We start from the raw sequence: 22,842 nt of genomic DNA on the forward strand, positions 1-22,842 counted from the left end.
CTCGTCATTGATCTCTCTCTCTCTCTCTCTCTCTCTCTCTCTCTCTCTCTCCTTTCCTCTCTGAAATCAATAAAAAATATAGATATTAAAAAATAAAAATATAAACAAAATTAGCAATCCCATTTACCATTGCAACAAAAGAAAAATAAGATATCTAGGAATAAACTTAACCAATGAGGTAAAAGACCTATACTTGGAAAACTATAGGACATTGAAAACAGAAATAGAGGAAGATACAAAGAAATGTAAGTATGTATACCATGTTCATGGACTGGAAAAATTAATATCATTAATATGTCTATACTACCCAAAGCAATCTACAGATTCAATGCAATTCCTATTAAAATGCCAATGGCATACTTCACAGAGTTAGAACAAATACTCCAAAAATGTATGGGACCATAAAAGACCCTGAATAGCTGCAGCAATCTTGAGAAAGAAGAACGAAGTAGGAGGGATCACAATACCGGATTATCAAACTGCTCTACAAAGCCACTGTAACCAAAACAGCCTGGTAATGGCACAAGAACAGGCATATAGACCAATGGATCAGAACAGAGACCCCAAAAATTGACCCACATCATTACAGTCAATTAATATTTGACAAGAACATACAATGGAGTAATGACAGCCTCTTCAACAAATGGTGCTGAGAAAACTGGACAGACACTTGAAAAAAGATTAAACTAGACCACCAACTTACACCATACACAAGAATAAATGCAAGGTGGATAAAAGATTTAAATGTAAGGCATGAAACCATAAAAATCTTAGAAGAAAACATAGGCAGTAAAATCTCAGACATCTTATGTAGCAATGTTTATGGATACATCTTCTAGGGCAAAGGAAACTAAGGAGAAAATAAACAAATGCGACTACCTCAAAATAAAAAGCTTCTGCACAGCAAAAGAAACTACCATAAATTGAAAAGGAAACCCACTGGATGGGAGAACATATTTGCCAATAATACATCTGACAAGGGGTGAATATCCAAAATTTATAAAGTACTCATACAAATCAACAAAAAGAAGATAAACAATCCAATTTAAAAATGGGCAGAATACCTGAAGAGACATTTCTCCAAAGAGGACACACAAATGGCCAGGAGACACATAAAAAACTGCTCAAAGTCACTAATCGTTAGAGAAATGCAAATTAAAAAATACAATGAGATATCATCTCACACCTGTCAGAATGGCTATCATCAAAAAAATCAACAAACAACAAGTGCTGGTGAGGATGTGGAGAAAATGGAACACTAGTTCACTACTGGTGCAGCCACTCTGGAAAACAGTATGGAATTTTCTCAAAATATTAAAAATGGAACTTCCATTTTACCCAGCGATCCCACATCTGTGAATATATCCTAAAAACCCCAAAACACCAATTGGAAAGAACATATGCACCCCTATGTTCATAGCAGAGTTATTTACAACTGCCCATCAGTAGATGAATGGATAAAAAAGCTGTGGTACATTTATACACTGGAATACTATGCAGCTATAAAAAAGAGGGATCTCTTACCCTTTGAGACAGCATGGATGGACCTGGAAAATACGATGCTAAGTGAAATAGGCCAAACTGAGAAAGAAAAATGTCACATGTTCTCATGTATTTGTGGAATCTAATGTACTGACCAACAAAATAAGACCCCAAGCAGTGAGGCATGGAACAGACTGACATACCTTGATGTGGAGTTGGGGGGACAAGAAGAGATAAACCAAAGAACTTATATACCAGTACTTATATATATATAGCCCATGGACACAAGCAATAGGATAGTAAAGACCTGGGGAGTTGGTAGGGGGCTGAGAGGAGGGGCAAAGGGAAGGAAAATAGGAGGTATCAACAATAAAGAATACATTTAAAAAATAAAAAATAATAAAATTTTTAAAAAATAAAGAATGGATAACTTGAGGGTAGATAGTACAGTATAGTGGAAAGTAAGTGGTCATCTTGAAATAATACAAAGCAATTAAAATTAGGGCTAATAGAGTTTTTCATGTTATAGGAAAAGTATAAGTAAAAACAACTCAGTTTTACAAAATATGCAGAAAAATGGGTTACTGTTTTATGACTTTGTGTTCTTTTATATTTTCACATTTTAAAAATATAAACATGTATGAACTAGAATATTAAGAAAAAATAAAGATACAGATATGGCTCTACTCACAGTACTGATTCTTATAACAGGCAAGTTATTCAGCATCTCTGAGTCTCATGAGAACTGTGAAGAGCTCAGAGGTTTGCTGGGAGGATCAAAAAGGAAAATGCACATTAAGTGCATGGTCCAGTGCCTGGCACAGACAAGATAACTCAAATTGTGCTTTCTTTTCTGTTTCTCAAACAACAGTACTTTGTGCAAAACTGGTGGTTAAAGAAAAAAGGATGGAAGGCTCCCTTAAAATATTTTTGCTACCTGAAGCAGATCATGTGCGAAACATGAATCTGAATGGCTAAAACAATGTTATAGAAATACATCAACTAAAGGACAGTATTTGGAGGGAGAGAGAACTTCAGGAAGCAATTTGTGATGACAACGCCCATGCCTTTTGTTTGGATTATAATGTGTTTGGCAGAATAACGGCCCCCTAAATATGCCAATAATTTAATCCATTATGTGCCATGAATATGTTGCCTTATATGGCAAAAGGGACTTTGCAGATGCAAATAAGTTATGAATCTTGAAATGGGGAGATTATCCTGGGTTATCCAGTGGGCCCAATGTAATCACAATAGTACTTCTGAAAGAGAAACAAGAGGGAGAGACTCAGAGAAAGATTGGAAGGTCCTACACTGCTGGCTTTAAAGATGAAAGAAGGGACCACAGACCATGGCATGCAGATGACTTATAGAAACTGGAAAAGGCACAGGAATGGATTCTCCACTGGAGCCTCTGGAAAGAATGCAGGCCTGCTGAACACCTTGACTTCAGCCCAGTGAAACTCATCTTCTAATTGTGACCTCCAAAACTCTAAGATAAATCTGTGTTGTTTTAAACCACTAAGTCTGTGGTAATCTGTCACATCAGCAATCGGAAATTAATAAACACACTAAATCCTAATAATCTACAGCATAACTGCCAAGATGGCACAGCCAACTCTACTACATTTAACGAAGAACAGCTGCTGCACAGCTCCTCCTCTGTGCTCTCGCTGAGGCTGCCGAAGGAACAGCTACAGCCTTACTACCCGAGTTGTTAGTCAGCAGGCATTGGGAAGGCCCTAGGATCAAAATATATGCACATTTAGCATTTATCTTTCCTTGCCTTAACCAGCCAGAGAGAAAAAAGTTAAACCTTGGTACCATTCTTGAAAAGTACTGACAGAGTTACCTGTTTTTTTACAATTACAATTGTAAAACAATTTTATTTATGGTAGAAAAACAGTAGTATTTGAATTTTCTCCTTTTAATATTCCAGATATTACTCTTAACTTCTTATAATTGTCCTTGAGCTTGAAGGTCTCTGAGTAAATTACAATTTTCCTTAAAAAAATCAGTCCCTAAATGTGTTAGATGTTTTTCACAAAAATACCTTAAAAGTCACATTTAAAAGTTAACAAAGAATTCATATGAAATCTCAATAAAATAGCCTTGGGATAAAAATGACCACTTTTCTTGACAAGTTATTTAATATCATGTCAACTCCTCTGCAATGAACATTCAGAACTGTTTCCCTTGTATATTTCCATAAACTTCACACTACACTGCAAAGATATTAAAAGACCCAAGAGAGAATAAACAAGTTGGACATACAAAGAGAAACTTATACTCACACAGCGAGGAAAAATAGAAATCAACAAAGAATCAGAATGAATTACAAATATGTGAATCTCTACTAAAAGCCAAGAATCTACTATGAAAAAAGAAAACAATTATCCATTATTTGCCATGGATATGTTGGCAAATAATGGATAAAAGCTCCAATAAGGCAGGTCAAATACTTTATGAAATTACCAAGGACAAAAAGCTCTTAAAACACATATAATGAGGGGTTTTTTGTGTTTCTTTTTCAGAATAAAAATAATGTCAAAATAACTCAAGATTGTTCACTTCATGCTCAAAACACTTATATCATTTTAAAATGATACTGGAAAGCTTGTTGACCTGCTTTGGAATTATTCTTATACTCAAGTTCTCTCCACAATTCTGTCACATAATTGCTAAATCCTAAAGCTAAGATGGACCTCAAAAACTCATCTGGCTCCTTCCTCACCTGCTGTGACTCTCAGATGCAGCACTATGCAGGACTTAGAAAAAGCAATTGATGCTATATTTGAAACACTTCAAAGTTGAATATACAACTACTAAGGATTGGGAATCTGTTTCTTATTTTCCATATTGGTTAAGTTAAAATATTAAAACCCTCTGGGTACATTTAGGAGAGTCTTTATGTATTGTTTTTAAGTATACTTTCTAGCTCCGTGGTCGGCAAACTGCGGCTTGCGAGCCACGTGCGGCTCTTTGGCCCCTTAAGTATGGCTCTTCCACAAAATACCACGGCCTGGGCGAGTCTATTTTGAAGAAGAGGCATTAGAAGAAGTTTAAGTTTAAAAAATTTGGCTCTCAAAAGAAATTTCAGTCGTTGTACTGTTGATATTTGGCTCTGTTGACTAATGAGTTTGCCGACCACTGGTCTAGCTCAATTCACTAGCAAGGGAAAAGAAAAAGATCGTAGAGAATATTTTACCTCTGAATTAAAACTGTCTTCGATAATGCATGAAATTTGAATATTCTGACTGGGATATAATAAATGTAGTAAGGAATCCTATCATTCACATGTACCAGGAGTCCAGCTTTCAAAAAGAAGAAATGGGAGAAAAATATTCTAGTAATATCTACTACTAGAACAGGGTCGGCAAACTTAAGAAACTTATAAAAGTTTTCATTTAAATAAACTATTTGAGGCTTTGCAGATCATAGTTTCTGTCATAACACTCAACTCTGCCCTTGTGGCATGAAACCTGCCAAAGATAATACATAAACAAATGTGTGTAGCTGTGTTCCACACGAACAGGCAGCAGGCTTGATTTAGCACACAGCCTGAGGTTCCCAAATCAAGTCAGGGATCATCTCTGTTTTGTTCCACTATGTATGAAAAGCACCTAAATAGTGCCTGGTGAATAGGAGGCACTCAATAAACATCTGTAGACTAAATTACATTTTTAATAGAAAAACAAAATGGAATTCACAAGTCTATCTTTATTTCGTTTCATTTCTATTTCTAGAAAAGAGAAAGGTCATTAAAAAATTACTCAACTTATGTGAAACTTACCTCTAAACGTTGATCTGGGCGTGCTCCCCCTCCCAGAAGCACGCCAGTGCCTTCCCTTCCCCTCTGCTCCCACACGCGTGTATCTCCTACACTCTAGGGACCCCACTTGCAACCAGGGGAGCACTGGGCAGCAGCAGCTTGTCTCCAAGGCCCCCATTTCTTTGACTTTTCAGTGAGCCAAAGCAGCCCAGCCTAGGCTCTCTCCTGTTGCTTCTTCTATCTCAAGCCCTTCCTTGTTTCACTGTCCCTAGCTTTAATAAGCGCATTCTCAAAATCAAAATTTTAAAAAGTTGATCTGTAAATCAGTATTAAACTATGAAAAATGGTGGAGAAACTCCCCATAATAAACCTGTAATCTAACTCTACTACTTGAAAGGGACATAACAGGAAACCTTTGTATAAGAAAATAGCAACAACAAAAAAATGAGTCCAAGTGGGTAGCTCAGGTGGTTAGGGCATCCCCATATGCCAAGGTTACAGATTCCATCCCAGGTCAGGGCACACACAAGAAGTAACCAATGAATGCATAAATAAGTGGAACAACAAAATCGATGATTCTCTTTCTCTCTCAAAAAAAAACCCCACTTAAAACAACAACGAAAACCGAGTTCCAAATTCAAAATAGAGCCTCTAGGAAAATGTCTCTCATTCTATTTCTGTGACAAGAAAGCCTCGCTCACCACTGTCCCTCTGTAGCCGAGAAGCCCAGGACAGGAACGCTCATGGCAGGGTCTGACGGCTGACTGCAATGGCAGAGGCAGGAAGGGCAGGAATAAACATTCCAATAAGCATCTGAACAAATATGCATTTGCTAGATCAGGCAGAATGAAAGGAATTTCTTCTTCACCTGTAGAATCAGTTACTTCACATTTGGTCACTCAGCCAAACGGTTCCTTTCTCAAATAAGATGTGGAAATTAATGAAGATCTTTAACACTAGGGTAATTTCTTATATTAGAAAAAAAATACTTACAGATTTTCTGATATCTTTGGAAGACAGATCAATCAATTTCTTGTTCATAGACCACTCCTCATCAGATTCCATTATGGCTTTCTAAGAAACAGCCATTTGTTAATGCAAAATAATACATATGCAAATACAGTAAGACAGTTTAAAAAAATTCAAATACAGTAAATGAATCACAGGGTATGTTATACGTGGTAAGTCATTTTTTGAATGGACAGGCTTTAATTTGTGTTACTTAAAATTGGAACTTCTTGATTTTTTTAAAAGTCCTATCTTTAAAAATCAAGAGATAGTTTTCTCATTCTTAACTCTTGTACTGAAGTTAAGTTCAGCTCAACTTTACATGAAAAAAACCATCTTTAATACAACCAACCAATTTACTATTGCACAAAATTGTGAATATAAAAGGAAGAAATTCCTTCCTCCATTCGTAGAAATCTACTACAAATACATACACTTCCTTTTATTGCTCTTCTTCCAAATATGAAAAGAGTAATTTCTATGCCTTCTAGCAACCAAGTAGTTAAAACTATTTCTGGCCATATAACAAAGAAGTAAAAATGCAGGGGGAAAAACATAGAAATGGCAATATAATACTTTCTAGTCTAAGCAATAGACTAAAATTTATGGTAAAGAAATGGTTAATAGAAAGAAAGGCTAGGGTGATGAGTATAAAATAATCTCTTTTTTATACAGTACTAGAGGCCCAGTGCATGAATTCATGCACAGGTGGGGTCCGGCTGGCCTACCCCAACCAGGGTGGATCAGGCCAGGCTGGCCGGCTGTGGGGAGGGGCCATGGGCAGTTGGCCAGCTGGCCCTGCCCCCTGGTCGAACTCCTGGATGAACTCCTGCTCAAACTCACAGTCGAGGGGACAATTTGCATATTAGCCTTTCATTATATAGGATTGTAATTAATGAAGCAACTTCTAATGATGAAATTAACATTCAAATAAGCACAACTTAAATACATCAGATATACTGCTGTTCCCTATTTAAAAGGCCTGGGTTGCCCTAGCTGGTTTGGCTCAGTGGATTGTAGACTCCACCCTCAGTGGGGGGTGTGCAGGAGGCAGCCACTCAATGTTTCTTTCTCATCACTGATGTTTCTATCTCTCTCTCCCTCCCCCTTCCTCTGAAATCAATAAAAATACATTAAAAAAATAAAAGGCATGGGTTACTTGTGTTGGCACTATAATGTAGCACCTTCTATATAAAATTTAAGCCAAATCTGCCCTACCAGTCTGGCTCAGTGGTCAGCCTGTGTACCAAAGGGTCCTGGGTTCAATTCCAGTCAAGGGCACATACCTTGGTTGCAGGCTCCTCCCCAGCCCAGACCCTGGTCAGGGCTCATGCAGGAGGCAACCAATCGATGTGTTTCTCTCACATCTATGTTCCTCTCTTTCCCTCTCTCTTCCACTCTCCCTAAAAATCAATGGGAAAATATCCTTCGGTGAGGATTAACAACAACAAAAAATTAAAGCCAAATCCAATAAATGCATCTTTAATGATCATATGGTGTGCCCCATACCTCAATGCCTATAGTCACAATCAATAATCAGGACTATGCCGAGGAAGTACAAAACAACAAACAAACAAAACCCACTGAAGAACAGTACAATAATCTCTCAACTGATTTTCTTAAACATAGGATTTACATTGCCATCCTATACTGTCTAAACATTGCATTTGCAAGTCTTCCTATAGTATCTCACAAAACATTACCTCTTTTTTTATTGCACATGTTACTATTTCATGTATGGTTCTACATTTATGTATTTTATTAGTCTATTAAACTATACTGTATTCAGGTCAGCATCAAACACATGCTATTTAGTAAGTTTCTTGAATATTATAACACTTAACTAAGAACTGTAGTCATTTACTATATATCCAAAAATGTATGTCAAAGTAAGGTATCAGTTTCTCTTTATAAATAGCATAATGAAGTATGAAATACTAAAACAGCAATAACTTGCTTCAGCAATTGCTATTTGTACTATTTGTATGTAACCGTCTATGGCTCTCATGAATTTCAATGGTAAGTTTGACTATAATTTTGACTTGGAAGTACTCAAGGTAAAACTATTTTTCATTTGAGAAATGAGAAATTAGAATAGTAATTATAAATTATCATTTGATATTATATGCACACTTATAAAAAAGCATGGTTTTCAAGGCCAAAATCCAAAATTTCTTTCCATAGAAATTTATAAAGTATTTTTTGTGATTTACTTTATGTCTTTTAACATGAAATCTTATTTAAGTACACTGGAGAAAAAATACAAAATAAAGGTAACTGTATTCATAAAACTGCACTGTAGCAAAATACAAGTATACATGTAAAGACTATCTGTAAATACCTTAAAATAGATGGGAGCCATATCACCCACTTCCTTTGGGAGAGGAATGCATTCATAAACCATATGATACTGTTTCTTCATGCTCATGTTAGTTTCTAAAAAGATGCAATCCAACCCTTTATCTTCAAACATCTTTACCAGTGATTTTCTAAACATCTGAAGAAAGGGAAATATAAAGAAAGGTAAAGAAAGCACCTACAGAAGATTCAAAATATGAAAATAATTAAAAGTACAATGAATCCCTTTAAAATAAAAGACAAATTGTAAACTATATCAGAACTCGGTAATGTTACTTTGTAGCTGCTTTACTTTCTAAATCCACTACATAATTTCACATATTTAAGCTACATTTTTTAAAACTGAAATTCACACTGCATAGTTTTATGTACATATGAAATGGTTCCAATAAACTAAAATAAGGAATGAGATCAAATCAAATTCAGGTGGTAAAATATGCAGAAATTACAGTAAAATATAGAAAAACATCCATATGCCAAAAAAGGCAGGCATCCTTTAATCCAGTAACGACAAGCAGAATTCACTTCTGTTTCCCTTTGCTCACAGCATCTTCATTTGCTGGTTCCCTCATATGTCTGCTGACCCTTCACTTGTAACCTTGTGTATTCCAGTCCTACCAAGAATATGAAAATCAAATATATATACTAAAGATGAAAAGAGTAATTTATTTTCCCAAATAGCTCATCCTTACTACAAAATCCCTATTATTTTTTTTTACTTATTTATTTTATTCACATTTCACACTCCTTGACCTGAGGGACAGTTGTTTGTAGAGGAGCTTAGACATGGAGTCCACGACTTTAACATGTATTCAGAGGACAACCCCTCATAGTATAGGAGGGAGCAGGCTAAAGACCAGGAGCCAACTCTCCCCACAGCACCATGTGCAGACCCCCAGGGTGCCTGAGAATTCAAACTTGGCCTAGTAGAGTGTTATGCAAGTATATCTGTCCAAGTAGGGGAATGAAACATGTTTTATTTAGATTTATAACTTTTAAATATCTTAATTAAAATTATTTTATTATGATATAGATCACATGTAGAAATAATACAGAGCAATCCCATGTGCTCTTAACCCAGCTTCCCCCAATGGTAACATTTTACAAAAGCACATACAACCAAGATATTAATATGGATGCAGTCAAGATACAGAGCGACTCCAATACTAGGAGGATGTCTCCTGCTGCCCTTTTCTAGTCACACTCACTCCAACCCCCATCTCCTCTCTTAAATCCTGGCAACAACCACTTTGTTCTCCTCTCTTTAATTGTGTCATTTCAGGAAAATTATATAAACTGAATCACATAATCTTTTGGGGTTGGTGTTTTCCACTTAGCATAATTCTCTGGAGATGTGACCAGTCTGCTGCTCAGACACTGCCTGGAAGTTCAGGTTCCCCTCTCAGGGAAGAGGCCACTTATTACTGTGGGTGGGGGTGAACAGTCTGGTCCCGGCCAGGCCTCCACTGATCATCTACTATTGTCACCCATCACTTCTCCATCTTCCACTCATTTTATGAAGTAAGAGCAAGTAGGAAAGGAAGGGAGGGAGGGAGGGGTCAAATAATTATAATTTGAGGTGAACCTAGTAAGCAACAAGCATGGGATTCACTTTTCATTTCTGACTGCAGCAATGTTAAGTTGAACATAGTCTCTCTCTCTTTTTTTTATCTTTATTGTTGAAAGTATTACAGATGTCTCCCATCTTTCCCCCACTGACCTCCTCCACCCCACTCCCACCCTCTCCCCAGGCCTTCCCCACACTACTGTCTAAGGGTTATGCATATATGCATATAAATTCTTTAGTTAATCTATTCCCACCCCCTCCCCCCCACCTTCCCTCTTCCTGGGCATAGAAGAAAACCAAATTTCCCAGCCTTTCTGGGGCTTAGGTGGGGCCACATTTAGCTCTGAGCAATGAATGCAGGTAGAAATGATATGTATGGCCTGGGTGTTGATGCAGCTCAGAGGCAGTGTGCCTTCTCATGTTCATTGTCTTCCATCCCAGGAGCTGAAAGAGAAGGACTCCACCACAGTACAGCCTTATCAGGGAAGGATCCTGGATGCCTGAATTACTGCTTACAGGTGATCTGCCTTAGAGAACTGTCTGTCCAATCCACTCTGGACTGTGATATAAGAAATTAACTTTTGCTGTCTCAAAGTTCTGTAAATTAGGTTTTATTTGCAACCTAACTGAAGAATGACAAGATGGGCAATTCACTGACATCAGGGCTATGACTGAAGCTGCTGTTGAACCAGAAAGTGACAATAGTTAACCCTGCTGTTCCCTCTGCTGAACTGTATGTCCAAATAGTTAACTTCCTATGCCTCATACTATATGCACAAAACAACTAAAAGACAAAATCAAATGGGAAAATATGCACAGTTGGCTTTAGAATATAGTTTATTAGGTCATCTCTATTTTGTTAACTGTTACTATGTTTGTAAATTTTTATTTATTATACATATTTTCAATTAATTGTTATTTACTTCATTTTCTAGCTCTGTAGAGAGAAAATAATTTTATATACTAGAAAAAGGAAAATTATTTTCTATATAAGTGGAACTATATATTTGAAAACCAAACATTTTTGAAGAAGGGAAAAAGTGAATAAAAAGCAGCAACAATAATAAAAATTTAGGCAATCCAAATTATCTCACAAACTTCCTTCCTTCCTGTTTGTTCATAATCCTTCCCTGGTTTAACTGTTGGAAATAGTGAAGACAGACTCAAGATGTCACGAATTATAAAAGAAAACTCAAAAGTACTAAATGAGTAGCGATAAAAGAATAGTTTGATATTATAAAATATATAAACATGCTAATAGCTTCAAGGAGGACACATACTATTGTAAGTACTTCTGCTCTGTGAATATAAAAGATTTTAATTTTAAAATATGAGTTTAATAGTGTAATTTGAGGTTACCAATGCCATTAAAGCAGGATTCCGCCCCTGGAGTTCAATATAATGAATATACTATACATATTTAAATAATATTCATTTTTTATAGTTATATGAAAACTAAACAGTGAAGAAAGTTCTTTAGTTCATTATAAGATACCAAAACTATTTTATGCTTCAGAGAGATATAGAGATCCCATGTTATGGGGGTAACATAAAATTTCCATATTCCTAATAGAAAATACTTCACGCTTTGGGTAATCACTATTTTCCACATTTCTAAGCTACGATTATTCACCTAATTTCCTCATTTAGTTAACACACCTGTACTAAAATTCCTTACAATATACTTAAGTAAACAACACTACAGGGTGTTATAATTCTTAATACATATCAAGTCACATCACACAAAAATCAAGTAGGTATGAGTAAAAAATTTTGAAATGAAAATGAAAGTATTTTCCTTAAAAATATCAAAGCTATCATATAATATTAATCCTATTATTTATTCAAGTTTTCTAATAGAACTTAAGTTAAAGTTCTAAAGGTAAAGTTATCCAAAGATAAATGTTATGAGATAGAACAGAACATACACATTTAACTCTATACCCTTCACAGAGTAATCCCTCAAAAATGACATTAATTTTTAAAACAGCACAAAACTACTAGAACAAAGAATGAGAGAAAACACTAAAGATCAGATCAACTAGGATTATCTGACTTAAACACTAGAAGCGGGTTCACACCTGGGTGGTGTAGGGGGAGGAGCTTAGCAGAGACTGTAAAGAGGAGAGCCAGGCTGCAGAATCCTCAAAGGCTCAGGACCTGGCAGCACCAAGTAACTGTGGAAGTAGAAGTGAAGGTGTGGTGAAAAACAGACGGTGCCCTGGCTGGGTGGCTCAGTTGGCTGGAGGAGTGTCCCCATACACCAAAAAGCTGTGGGTTCCTTAAAAGTGAAGTATTTTCTACTAGGAATATGTAAATTTAATGTTATCTCCATAACATCGGATTTCTATATCTCTCTGAAGGATCCCAGTCAGGGCACATACCTTGGTTGGGGGTCTGATCCCTGGTCAGGGCGTGTAGGAGACTCAACCAATTGATGTTTCTCTCTCACTCTTTCCCTTCCTCTTTCTCTCAGGTAATCAATAAACATATCCTCCAGGCAGGATTACAAACAAACAAACAAACAACCCAGATGGCATAGGTGAAAGTCTTTAGGACACCAGAGGCCCTCCTCCACACCAGCAGAAGACTAAGGGATTATCCTTTGTAGAAGGCGGCTGGGCTAAGAAAACCAGATAGTTGAGATTCTACAGTCTGAAAACAGGGGCATTATAGGAAGTGTTACTTAATGTTCTTAAATGTTCAACATTTTGGCACTCCAGCCTCTTCCCTGACTCAGCTCCCAGAACACTGGCCAGCTGGCTTTAATGCTCTAGGCAAGAGATTAAAAGGGTCTTTCTAGAGATTCTGATTGGCTCCAAGAAAAAGACCTAAAGGTACCCACACTGGAGGTTTCCCAATGAAATGGCCCCATCATATCACTCCACAGTGAAGTCCACTGTAGATAAGAATCGAGGACTCTACCACCATACTGCTAATTTGGGATATTTAAAAAATGGACTTATAACATATGTTCAAACATATTTGTCAAACTGGTAAAAATAAATTTAAAGGAGACAGAATTTCACTATGTATTTAATAAAAACTAAAAATCTGGAACTTATTCATTCGCAATTTGTGATTATTCCCATATGTTCCGCTGAAACTTATCTTTGCATCTTTATTAAATATAAAATCTAAGATTAAATTTAAATGTTACTAGAGGATGTTGAAAAAGTCACTTGAAAGAAATGGCTCCTGTATTTGCAAACTATATATACATATATATTTTTTAATATTTTTATTGATTTTAGAGAGGAAGGGAAAGGGAGAGAGAGATAGAAACATCAATGATGAGAGAATCATTGATCAGTTGCTTCTTGCACACCCCACACTGGGGATGGAGCCCATAACCCGGGCATGTGCCCTGACCGGGAATCAAACCTTGACTTCCTGGTTCATAGGTTGATGCCCAACCACTGAGCCACGCAGGCTGGGCTGCAAACAATATATTTTGCTAGGTCTAATCATTTTTTAAAATATATTCTCTAAAAGAGGTGAATGGCCATATGGATATTCCCCAGGGTATAATTTGAGTTTTTATACATATTTGGAAGTAAAAAAAAAAAAATTAAAAAGCTACATTTCTTTAAATAAGCTAGAATTCAGATATTTTATTCATTTACTATCTTACAGCAATTTACAACTTTTAACAATTTTTCCTTTTATCACACACACAAAAAGAGCTATAATGCCATTATTTGTATGAAACAATTTGGTTTTTCTTCCCTCACTCAATATTCTGTAATTCACATGGCTTACAAAATCTGCTAAACTATAATGTAACCTGTACTAGAATATGCCATACCTTTGGGCAGAATTAATGAATGCATTTGTCTCTGCATTTCTCACGACACTTGGATTATCTTATACTCATGTATTCAGTATATGTTGTACTGAATAAATTCCTTCTTTATCTACCTTAATGTGTTTCATAAAGTAGCTTAATTTCTTACAGAAATATAAAACACACAGACTTGATTCCTGTATTACCTAAAATCTTTCTGGCACTGTATTTTGTTCTAAATAAAATCAGTTTTGATATATAAATTTTTTGTTTTATATGAGTACCACTTTTTTCATTCTTTTGTTTTTAATTGATTTTAGAGAGAGAGGAAGGGAGATGGAGAGAGAGATAGAAACATCGATGAAAGAGAAACATCCATCAGCTCCCTCCTATAAGGCCCCACTGGGCCTGGAGCCCATAACCTGGGCATGTGCCATGACCAGGAATTGAACCGGCGACCTCTTCTTGCATGGGACAACGCTCAATCCCCTGAGACACATGGGCTGAGTAATATATATACTTTTTAAAAGCACTTCATAAAAGTCCCAAAATTATTCTGAAAACTGAATTTGCATACTTTTCACTTGAAATTATTTATTGCATTGGCATCCACTACTAGGAAAAAATAAATAAATTTCCATATCAAATATGTTAGTCCACATTCTTACCCTTGCTTGGCCATAGATGCATTAAAACAGTCTGTCCTTTAACTTTCCCAGCATAAACTTAAATATTCCAGGGAGAAAGAGACTTGAATTTCATTCAATGCAGTTAAAATATCTCCTCTTTTGGCATCTTTACTGGCATCATGAAAGACTAAACTAGTATATAGTCTCTTTTGAAGACTAACCATTTTCACATTTTTCTAAGTAGAAGTCCCTGTGTCCCTAGTCAGTGGTTAGGTATTAAAAAAACAAGAGTTTTCATTCTTTCTTTCTTGGCGATTATGAGGTCTTGAAATAATTCAGCAGTAATTTCAACCATACTATTGTGCCTTTCAATTTCTTAAAGTCCCCTGATGCATACACAGCGTCCCTGAATCCAAACTCTGGGCCAGGTTATAAAGGGAAAAGTGCAAAAATTAAAGCTGGTAACAAATCCCCACAAAAATCACAACAGCAGAGATAGCCAGTTCCATTACAGAAAAATAAAACAACTGCTGAATATAAACACCTAACTTTCAAATTTTATTTTTCATTATCTAAGAATATCTTTCCTTTTGGCTGTAACTTATTAGCTTACTGTGGTAAGCATGATTATCTCATGTTTCACAAATGCACAAATTAAAAATATTACACTGACTTTTTTAAAGTAAAAATAATAATTACTTTGTCACAGTTTATTTAGTAGACAAAAGCTTTCAGTTGAACACCTGAAACTAATGTTATATGTCAATGTATCTCAATTAAAAAAAAAAATTTTTTTTCAACTTTTAAAATATGGCCCTGGCTGGGTAGCTCAGTTGATTAGAGTGCCATCCTAATACACCAGGTTGCAGATTCAATCCCAGGTCAGGGCTCATACAACAATCAACTAATGAATGCATCAATAAGTGGAACAACAAATCGATGTTTCTTTCTCTCTGTCTCTCCCTTCCTCTCTCTCAAATCAATAAATAAATTTTAAGAAAGTAAAAAGCTACCAAAGTATGTATTACATTAGGGATATGCACAAGTTCAGAAAGTTAAAAATCATTGGATGAAGGTATAAAACTTGAGATTTTTCAGAATAGTTTGTAAAAATTGTTCATAAGCATTACAATGATAATGAACATTATCATGCTGACCTGAATTTCCTCCCAGATGTCTTCATCCAATAAGGTAGCGGCTCTATGGTGCTGCAGAGGGACTATCAGGCAGTGACCCTCCGTAAGAGATTGAAAGTTGGGTAAACATAAATAAACCTATGGGGGAAAAAAAATTGCAAACATGAAATGTTATTGCTATCTATTCTCAGTTGCAACAGACGGACCCTTACTAGGGAAATACAGCTAACATTTAATAAAGTATACTTGCCTATAAGCAATATATTTAATATTTTTAAAAACATTTAATATTTTAAAAATATTTTAAAAGCCAGAAAGATGGCTTTTGTTTTAAAACTAAATCTTTATTGAAAGTATTACATATGTCTGCTTTTTTCCTCCATTGACCCCTTCTAGCCCGCCCCCGCCTCCTCACCCCAGGCCTTCACCCCCTATTGTCTGTGTCCATGAGTTATGCATATATGCATCCAAGTTCTTTGGTTGATCACTGCCCACCGATCCATACTCCTCCACCTTCCCTGATATTCCGCAGTATGTCCTATGCTTCTATGTCTCTGGATCTATTTTGTTCATCAGTTTATTTTGTTCATTAGATTCCACAAATGAGTGAGATCATGTGATACTTGCCTTCCTCAGACTGGCTTATTTCACTTAGCATAATACTCTCCAGGTCCCTCCATGCTGTCTCTTTTTTTACTGCTGCATAGTATTCCATGGTATAAATGTATCACAGCTTTTTTATCCACACATCTACTGATGGGCACTTGGGCTATTTCCAGATCTTAGCTATTACAGATTGTGCTGCTATGAATAGAGGGTGCATATATTCTTTCTGATTGGTGTTTTGGGTTTCTTAGGATATATTCCTAGAAGTGGATCACTGAGTCAAATTGCAAGATAGCTTTTAATTAACTGGAAATTAATAGCATAAGTCTCAGTTTTAACTGTTATACATCAAATATTAAGCTTACCCAAGGGTAGAATGAAAGACACTTTATCCTTGATCTGAAAAAGGTATATGCTTTCAAAGACCTTGGTATAATTTTGCAACAATAAAAAAAAAAAAAAATACACGGCCTGGTAATAGCAGAAATGTCTAACTAACACTTATTAATTTAGGCCTTTCTCTCATTGGCTGAGAAAGCAGAATTCACCAACTAAGAGAGAATGGAAATAGCCCCCGAGTGGCTGTAGTTCTCTGGCTAAGTTCTATTTATTTACATAAATGTATTAGCTACAAGCTGGAGCTACTTTTCCATTATAAACTATCTCTTTTTAGAAAGGGTTAATAGGCCCTGGCCAGGTGGTTCAGTTGGTTGAAGCATTGCTCCCCATACACCAGAAAGGTTGCAAGTTCGATTCCTGGTCAGGGCACTTACCTAGGTTGCGAGTTTGATTCCTAGTACGGGAGGCAACTGATCCATGTTTCTCTCTCACCTCTCTCTCTCTCTCTCTCTCTCTCTCTCTCTCTCTCACCCTCTCTATAAAATCAATAAACAGACCCTCAGGTGAGGATAAAAACAATAAAAAAATAAAAGGTCAATGAGTATGTATAATAGTGAGCAAAAGGTATTCATGAGGAGCATCAATAATATTCTGCATAGTCGCTTGATCACATTTTCTGTTATTTTTTGTTAGGCTTTAGCTAGAAATATTTTGTATTGCAGACAATATTTATTTATTTATTGTTTGTTTTCTTTAATAAAATAATGCAAATTGTTAAAACTTTGCTGAGAAAGGACCATATTCACAATTAAAAACAGTATCAGTAGTGATTCATTAATTCTAAAAAATTTACTATACTGACATAAGATGTATTAACAGAGAAAACTGGGTATGAATTATATGGAACTCTGTACTACCTTTTCAGTTTTTCTATCACTCTAAAATTGCAAAAACAAAAAAACAGAAAGTAAAATAAAAAAATAAAGTCGATTTTTTAAAAAAGTAAAGCAAAGTGTTAAGACAAAAAGGTGGCTAGAGGACTTTTATTTTACAAAAAGGAAAGAGAAGGCAGGGACAGATGATGACCAGATCATTATCTAACTGTCTGACTCTAAGAGTACCAATATAGTTTCATTAATATACTTGGATATAAGACATTAACTTTAAATATCAGGAATTCAAGCTGAGTGAGAATTACTGAATTGCTTTGAAATACTATTTAGCATTTCTGCTTGACAGCAAAGTAACTGTTAAGGTCTGCACACTGTGCCTCCCTGGGCCCAGCCCCTCTTCATCCAACTTCCCCCAAAACACTGCAGGAAGGACTTAAGTGGTACTTCATGTTTAATATATGCTTACATTTTTTAAAGGTAGGGATAAGACTAAAGGAGAATGAAAAATTTGTACACAATGTCATAATTTAAAAATGTAAATGCTTAGGTAAAAAGTCTGGAAAAGAACTTAGAAAAATTAATACCAGTAACTGGTTAAAGAGAATATTTTTAATTGACTAAATTTTGAATGGAACTTTTACATTTACCTTTCCCATAAAGTATGGAGGGAAAGAAAGGAGAAGAAAAAGAAGGATACATTGACTGTCTTAATGATCTAAAGGTATTAAAGACTAGAGTTGGAATGGAAAAGCCATTGGATACATAGGAGTGTGTGTGAGTGAGTGAGTGAGTGTGTGTGTGTGTATGTGTGTGTGTGTGTGTGTGTTTACAAAACAAACAAATTAATTAAATTAAGAAAAATGTGTATGTTCCCAAAACTAGGATTTCCTAAAACTAGCATTCATCCATTCGACTTCCTCTCCCATCGCCTTCTCACTCACTCCACTCCAGCTACACTAGTCTTTCTGCTTCATGAACGTGAAATTGATTTCTTCCGCAAGGCTTTCACTCACCGATGCCCCTTCCTGAAGCAGTATTCACTCTTATGTATCTTCATGTTGCTTGTACCTTCTCATCTTCCATATCTTTACAAAATACCTCCTCAGAGAAGCCTTCTAGACCACCTTCTCAAAAAATACTTCCCATCATTTTATCCCATTTTCTCACTTAATCTGCTATATGAGAATACTTTCTTAAATCAGGAAAATTCTTACTTTATTTTCTTTCCTATTTCACTAGAAAAACAAGCTCCATAATATATCTGAGTCTCAATTTTCCCCAGTGAATAATTAGGATCTGGCATACATATATCAGGTATATAATAATGATTTACTTAATATAAGAATTAAACCACCAAATATTTATTGAAATAAGTGACTCTTATTAGTTACCATTAAATAAGTGATTATTAAATTTATTGAAATAAATGACTGTAAACAGGCATGCTTGGCATACAATGATGAATAAATTATCTATATCCTCATGGAACTTACAGACTCTTGGGGAAGATATTCAATAAACAAGTAAAACAAAATACAGTAAACTTCCTCAAATTATGAGATATTCTATGAAGAAATAAATGGGTTCTATGAGAAAGTAAGGAAAGAAGAAGCTATTTTAGATTATCTCTGAGGTGGATTTTAATACGGAGAATCAAGTGTCAATCATAAAAATAAAGTCTGACACAGGATAATGGCAGAGCCAGAATTTGAATTCACATAGTCTGGCTCCACAGTCTAGGGTCTTAACCACTACCCAATGCTGCCTCTCTAAAGAGAAGAATTATGTAAAATGCAAGCTTCATGTCATTTAAATATTTATACTCGCTGTAAAAAAGACTTTAAAAATCATGGGTCATGGGACCCTAGAAAAGAAAAATATCTGAAACATAGAATAAGAGAAGACAGATTCCTTAGGAATCTTATAAGAGTATGAAGAAAGAGGCAAATCTACATATACCACTAAATCATTTCCTTAGAACAATAAATTGTATATTTCTTACCTTAACACCTATTGCAACAATAAGGTGCTTGGGAAACTGAGAGCTGTCAAAACAATACAGACACCTTTCCATCTGTGCAGCAAGACTCCGGTGTTCAGCAATAGCTTTTTTCCTCTGCTTCTCTGCTTCTTCACCAAAATGCTCTTTTTCAGCTGCTTTGGAGACAAACATGTCATCCAGAGTATAATAGTCTCCATCTGTTTTTCCCATAAACTGAAAAAACAAAACAACAGTAGTGGGAAGTAGAAGGTAGTAGTTAAGATTTTATTGTACTGGAGCATACTGAAGTCATATTTGTAAGTTCTATGATAAAATGCTTACTTTTTTTAAAAAGGAGAAAAAGAAAACACGATTAAAATTTAAGCTTGCCCTTCAAGGGTCAATCCATCATCATCATCATCATCATCATCATCATCATATCATCATCACAGCTAAAGTTTACTGAGTAATTACTATGTGCAATTCTATGAATTTGATTGTTTTATACTCCTTTGAAAAGGGGACCATTCTCATTTCCATTTAATAAATGAAGAAACTGAACCACAGAGAACCACTTTCACTTTAAAATTAGCATATACTCTTTGTAGAACATAAAATATTTTTCAACTATATCTCTAGGAGCCTTCTCCACATCTCACCTGACATAAACTGTACCCAGGGTGATGCTTTTAACAAAAAACACGAATTTTACTTATGTCCCTAATTAAAATCCTCCAAGTGCTCTGCACTATGAACAAAATCAAGTTCAAACTCTGGTTTGGCGTACTAAATCATAGACACAGAAAGGCATAAAGGTTAAAGCTTGACCTCTACAGTCAGAATGACCATGGTAAAATTCTACTGCCGGTCTTTGCTCTCTGTCTCTGAGTTATTTCCTCGTTTTACAATGGTTATAACAATATTATCTATCTAATAGGTTTATCTCACTTAATCTTCACAATACATGCCTGGCACACAGTAAGGACTCATAAAAGTGAGCCACCATTACCATTACAAACCTCTGTGATCTGGAATTGATAACCTCTCCAGTCACATCTGATCACATCCCTACACAAACTCCATGCTCGAGCCACTCTAATTTCAGTCCGCAAAGTCCTGCTGTGCTCAGAGGCTTTGCAAGGATCACTCTCTGACCAACTTTGCCACTGTACTCCTACTCATATTTCAATCTGAGGCTTAGATGTCGTTGTCACCTCCATGTAATTACTTTCCTAGATCTTCTAAGCAACTCCAGTACTGTACTCCCATCAGTCTTATGACCACACTGTATCATAATTGCTCATTAACTTGTGGTTTTACTTCTCTTAGATTCAGTTCTAAGTTCTACTTAGTCTACTAAGTACCAAAGAGAGAACAACCTTTTATCAACTACAAAGCAATTGCAAGATGCTTGGATCTCAGCAGGTATTTTAAAAGATATGAGCCTGGTCGGTGTGGTTCAGTGGTTGAATGTCAACCCATGAACCTGGAGGTCACCATTCCATTCTCTGTCAGGGCACTTGCCCGGGTTTCAGGCTATATCCCCAGTAGGGGGCATGCAGGAGACAGCTGATCAATGATTCTCTCTCATCACTGATGTTTCTATCTCTCCTACTCCCTTCCTCTCTCTGAAATCAATAAAAACATAGCTTAAAAAAAAAAAAAGATTTGAAGAAAGCTGAAGTGGCTCTATTCATGTCAGAGAAAGTAGATTTCAAAGCAAACAATATTGTGAAGGATAAAGGGCATTTCATGGTGATAAAAGAGTCAGACCATCAAGAGGACACAATAATCCTGAAGTGCATGAACCTAATAACAGTTTCAAAATATATGAAGCAAAACGTGATAGAACTGCAGGAGAAATAGAAAAATCCATAACTATAGTTAGAAATTTAAACACCACTGTTTCAAAAATTTATAGAACAAGTAGAAAATCACTAAGCATATTGAAGACTTAAATAAACTACCAACCTGAATAAACTATAAACCTGACATTGATAGAAATTCTATCCAACATCAGCAGGATACACATTCAAGTGCACAAAGAACATTTACCAAGACTGATGACATTCTTGGCTGTAACACAGTCTCAATAAATTTAAAAGGACTCAAGTAACATAAAGTATGTACACTGAACACAATGGAATTAAATTAGAATTCGTAACATAAAGATTTTTGGAAAATTGCCAACTACTTGGACACTAAGTAGCATACTTCCAAATAACCCATTGATCAACAACAACAACAAAAAAAACTAGAAAGTATTTTAAACTGGAAAAAAAATACAACATATGAGAATATGTGGGACGTTGCTAAAGCAGTATTCCCAGGGACAATTAAAGCACTTAAACACCTATATTAGAAAACAAAAAAAGGCCTCAAATCAATGATGTCAACTTCTACCTTAAAAACTAAAGAAAATGAAACAAAATATAAAAAGGAGAAAATTTCTCAAATGTCACTGAGAGAATCAGGTAAAACGATTGTTAGGTATTTCCCAGAGCACATTAGCTTTCTTGTCCATACCAGGAACTTATTTTTATCTTCTTTTTCTCCATATTAATCCTTGTATGTCTCTTTATTCTTTCAGGTTTATCTATTTATGTAAACTGCCCTAACTTACAAATTATTATTTTAACTTCAGACTATATCTCAATCATAACATACTACATTATGAAAAATATCAGAACTGATCTTTTTCATAACAATGATCAACTATGTGCTAGGTATTAATAAAAACTTTGAGTACTCGCCCATCCAAATATCCCTGCAAGAGAAATTGTCATTCTCCTTTGTATTGTCATACAAAGCTGAGCCTGAGAGAGACTAAGTAACAATCAAAGTCACACAGCTATTAATGGATAGAGAGAGGAACCAAACAGGTGAATCTAATTCTAAAACTGACGCGTGCCTCTCTCACTTAAGAAACCCATCTTTAAAACACAGCAAGGGTATACTTATAATAGTCTTTGAAGCAGAATAGAGAATTTGAAGAAAACTTAAATTTCATCCAGCATAATCATAACCAAATTGTGTTAAGATACTTATCCAAGAGAGCATAAATATCTAATAGGTATTTATCTTATCTAAAAATATATTAGTAGGAGAATATGCACTTTTTAATGTAACTGAATCTTCACCCTCTAATTATTTGCATTTTCCCCATTATCTTCTCTTAGAGCAGTGGTTCTCAACCTTTCTAACGCCTCGACCCTTTAATACAGTTCCTCATGTTGTGGTGACCCCCACCCATAAAATTATTTTCGTTGCTACTTCACAACTGT

The 22,842-nt window shown here is 35.6% G+C and overlaps 1 protein-coding gene across 6 annotated transcripts in view; it reads right to left on the minus strand.

The window, feature by feature from the left end:
• Positions 1-22,842, minus strand: part of CWF19L2 (CWF19 like cell cycle control factor 2) — a 95,567-nt gene that overhangs the window by 7,140 nt on the left and 65,585 nt on the right. For 5 of the 6 annotated variants that reach the window (XM_054725242.1, XM_054725238.1, XM_028131996.2 and 2 more), the window contains 4 exons: positions 19,580-19,792; positions 15,761-15,877; positions 8,604-8,759; positions 6,248-6,328 (listed from right to left, as the gene is read on the minus strand). In XM_054725242.1, the coding sequence (XP_054581217.1) occupies positions 6,248-6,328; positions 8,604-8,759; positions 15,761-15,877; positions 19,580-19,792 (567 nt within the window). The remainder of the gene's footprint in view (positions 1-6,247; positions 6,329-8,603; positions 8,760-15,760; positions 15,878-19,579; positions 19,793-22,842) is intronic. The other variant, XM_054725239.1, reaches the window with a different exon arrangement.

This window comes from Eptesicus fuscus, chromosome 13, assembly GCF_027574615.1.
Source record: "Eptesicus fuscus isolate TK198812 chromosome 13, DD_ASM_mEF_20220401, whole genome shotgun sequence".
Classification (NCBI taxonomy): Eukaryota; Metazoa; Chordata; class Mammalia; order Chiroptera; family Vespertilionidae; genus Eptesicus; species Eptesicus fuscus.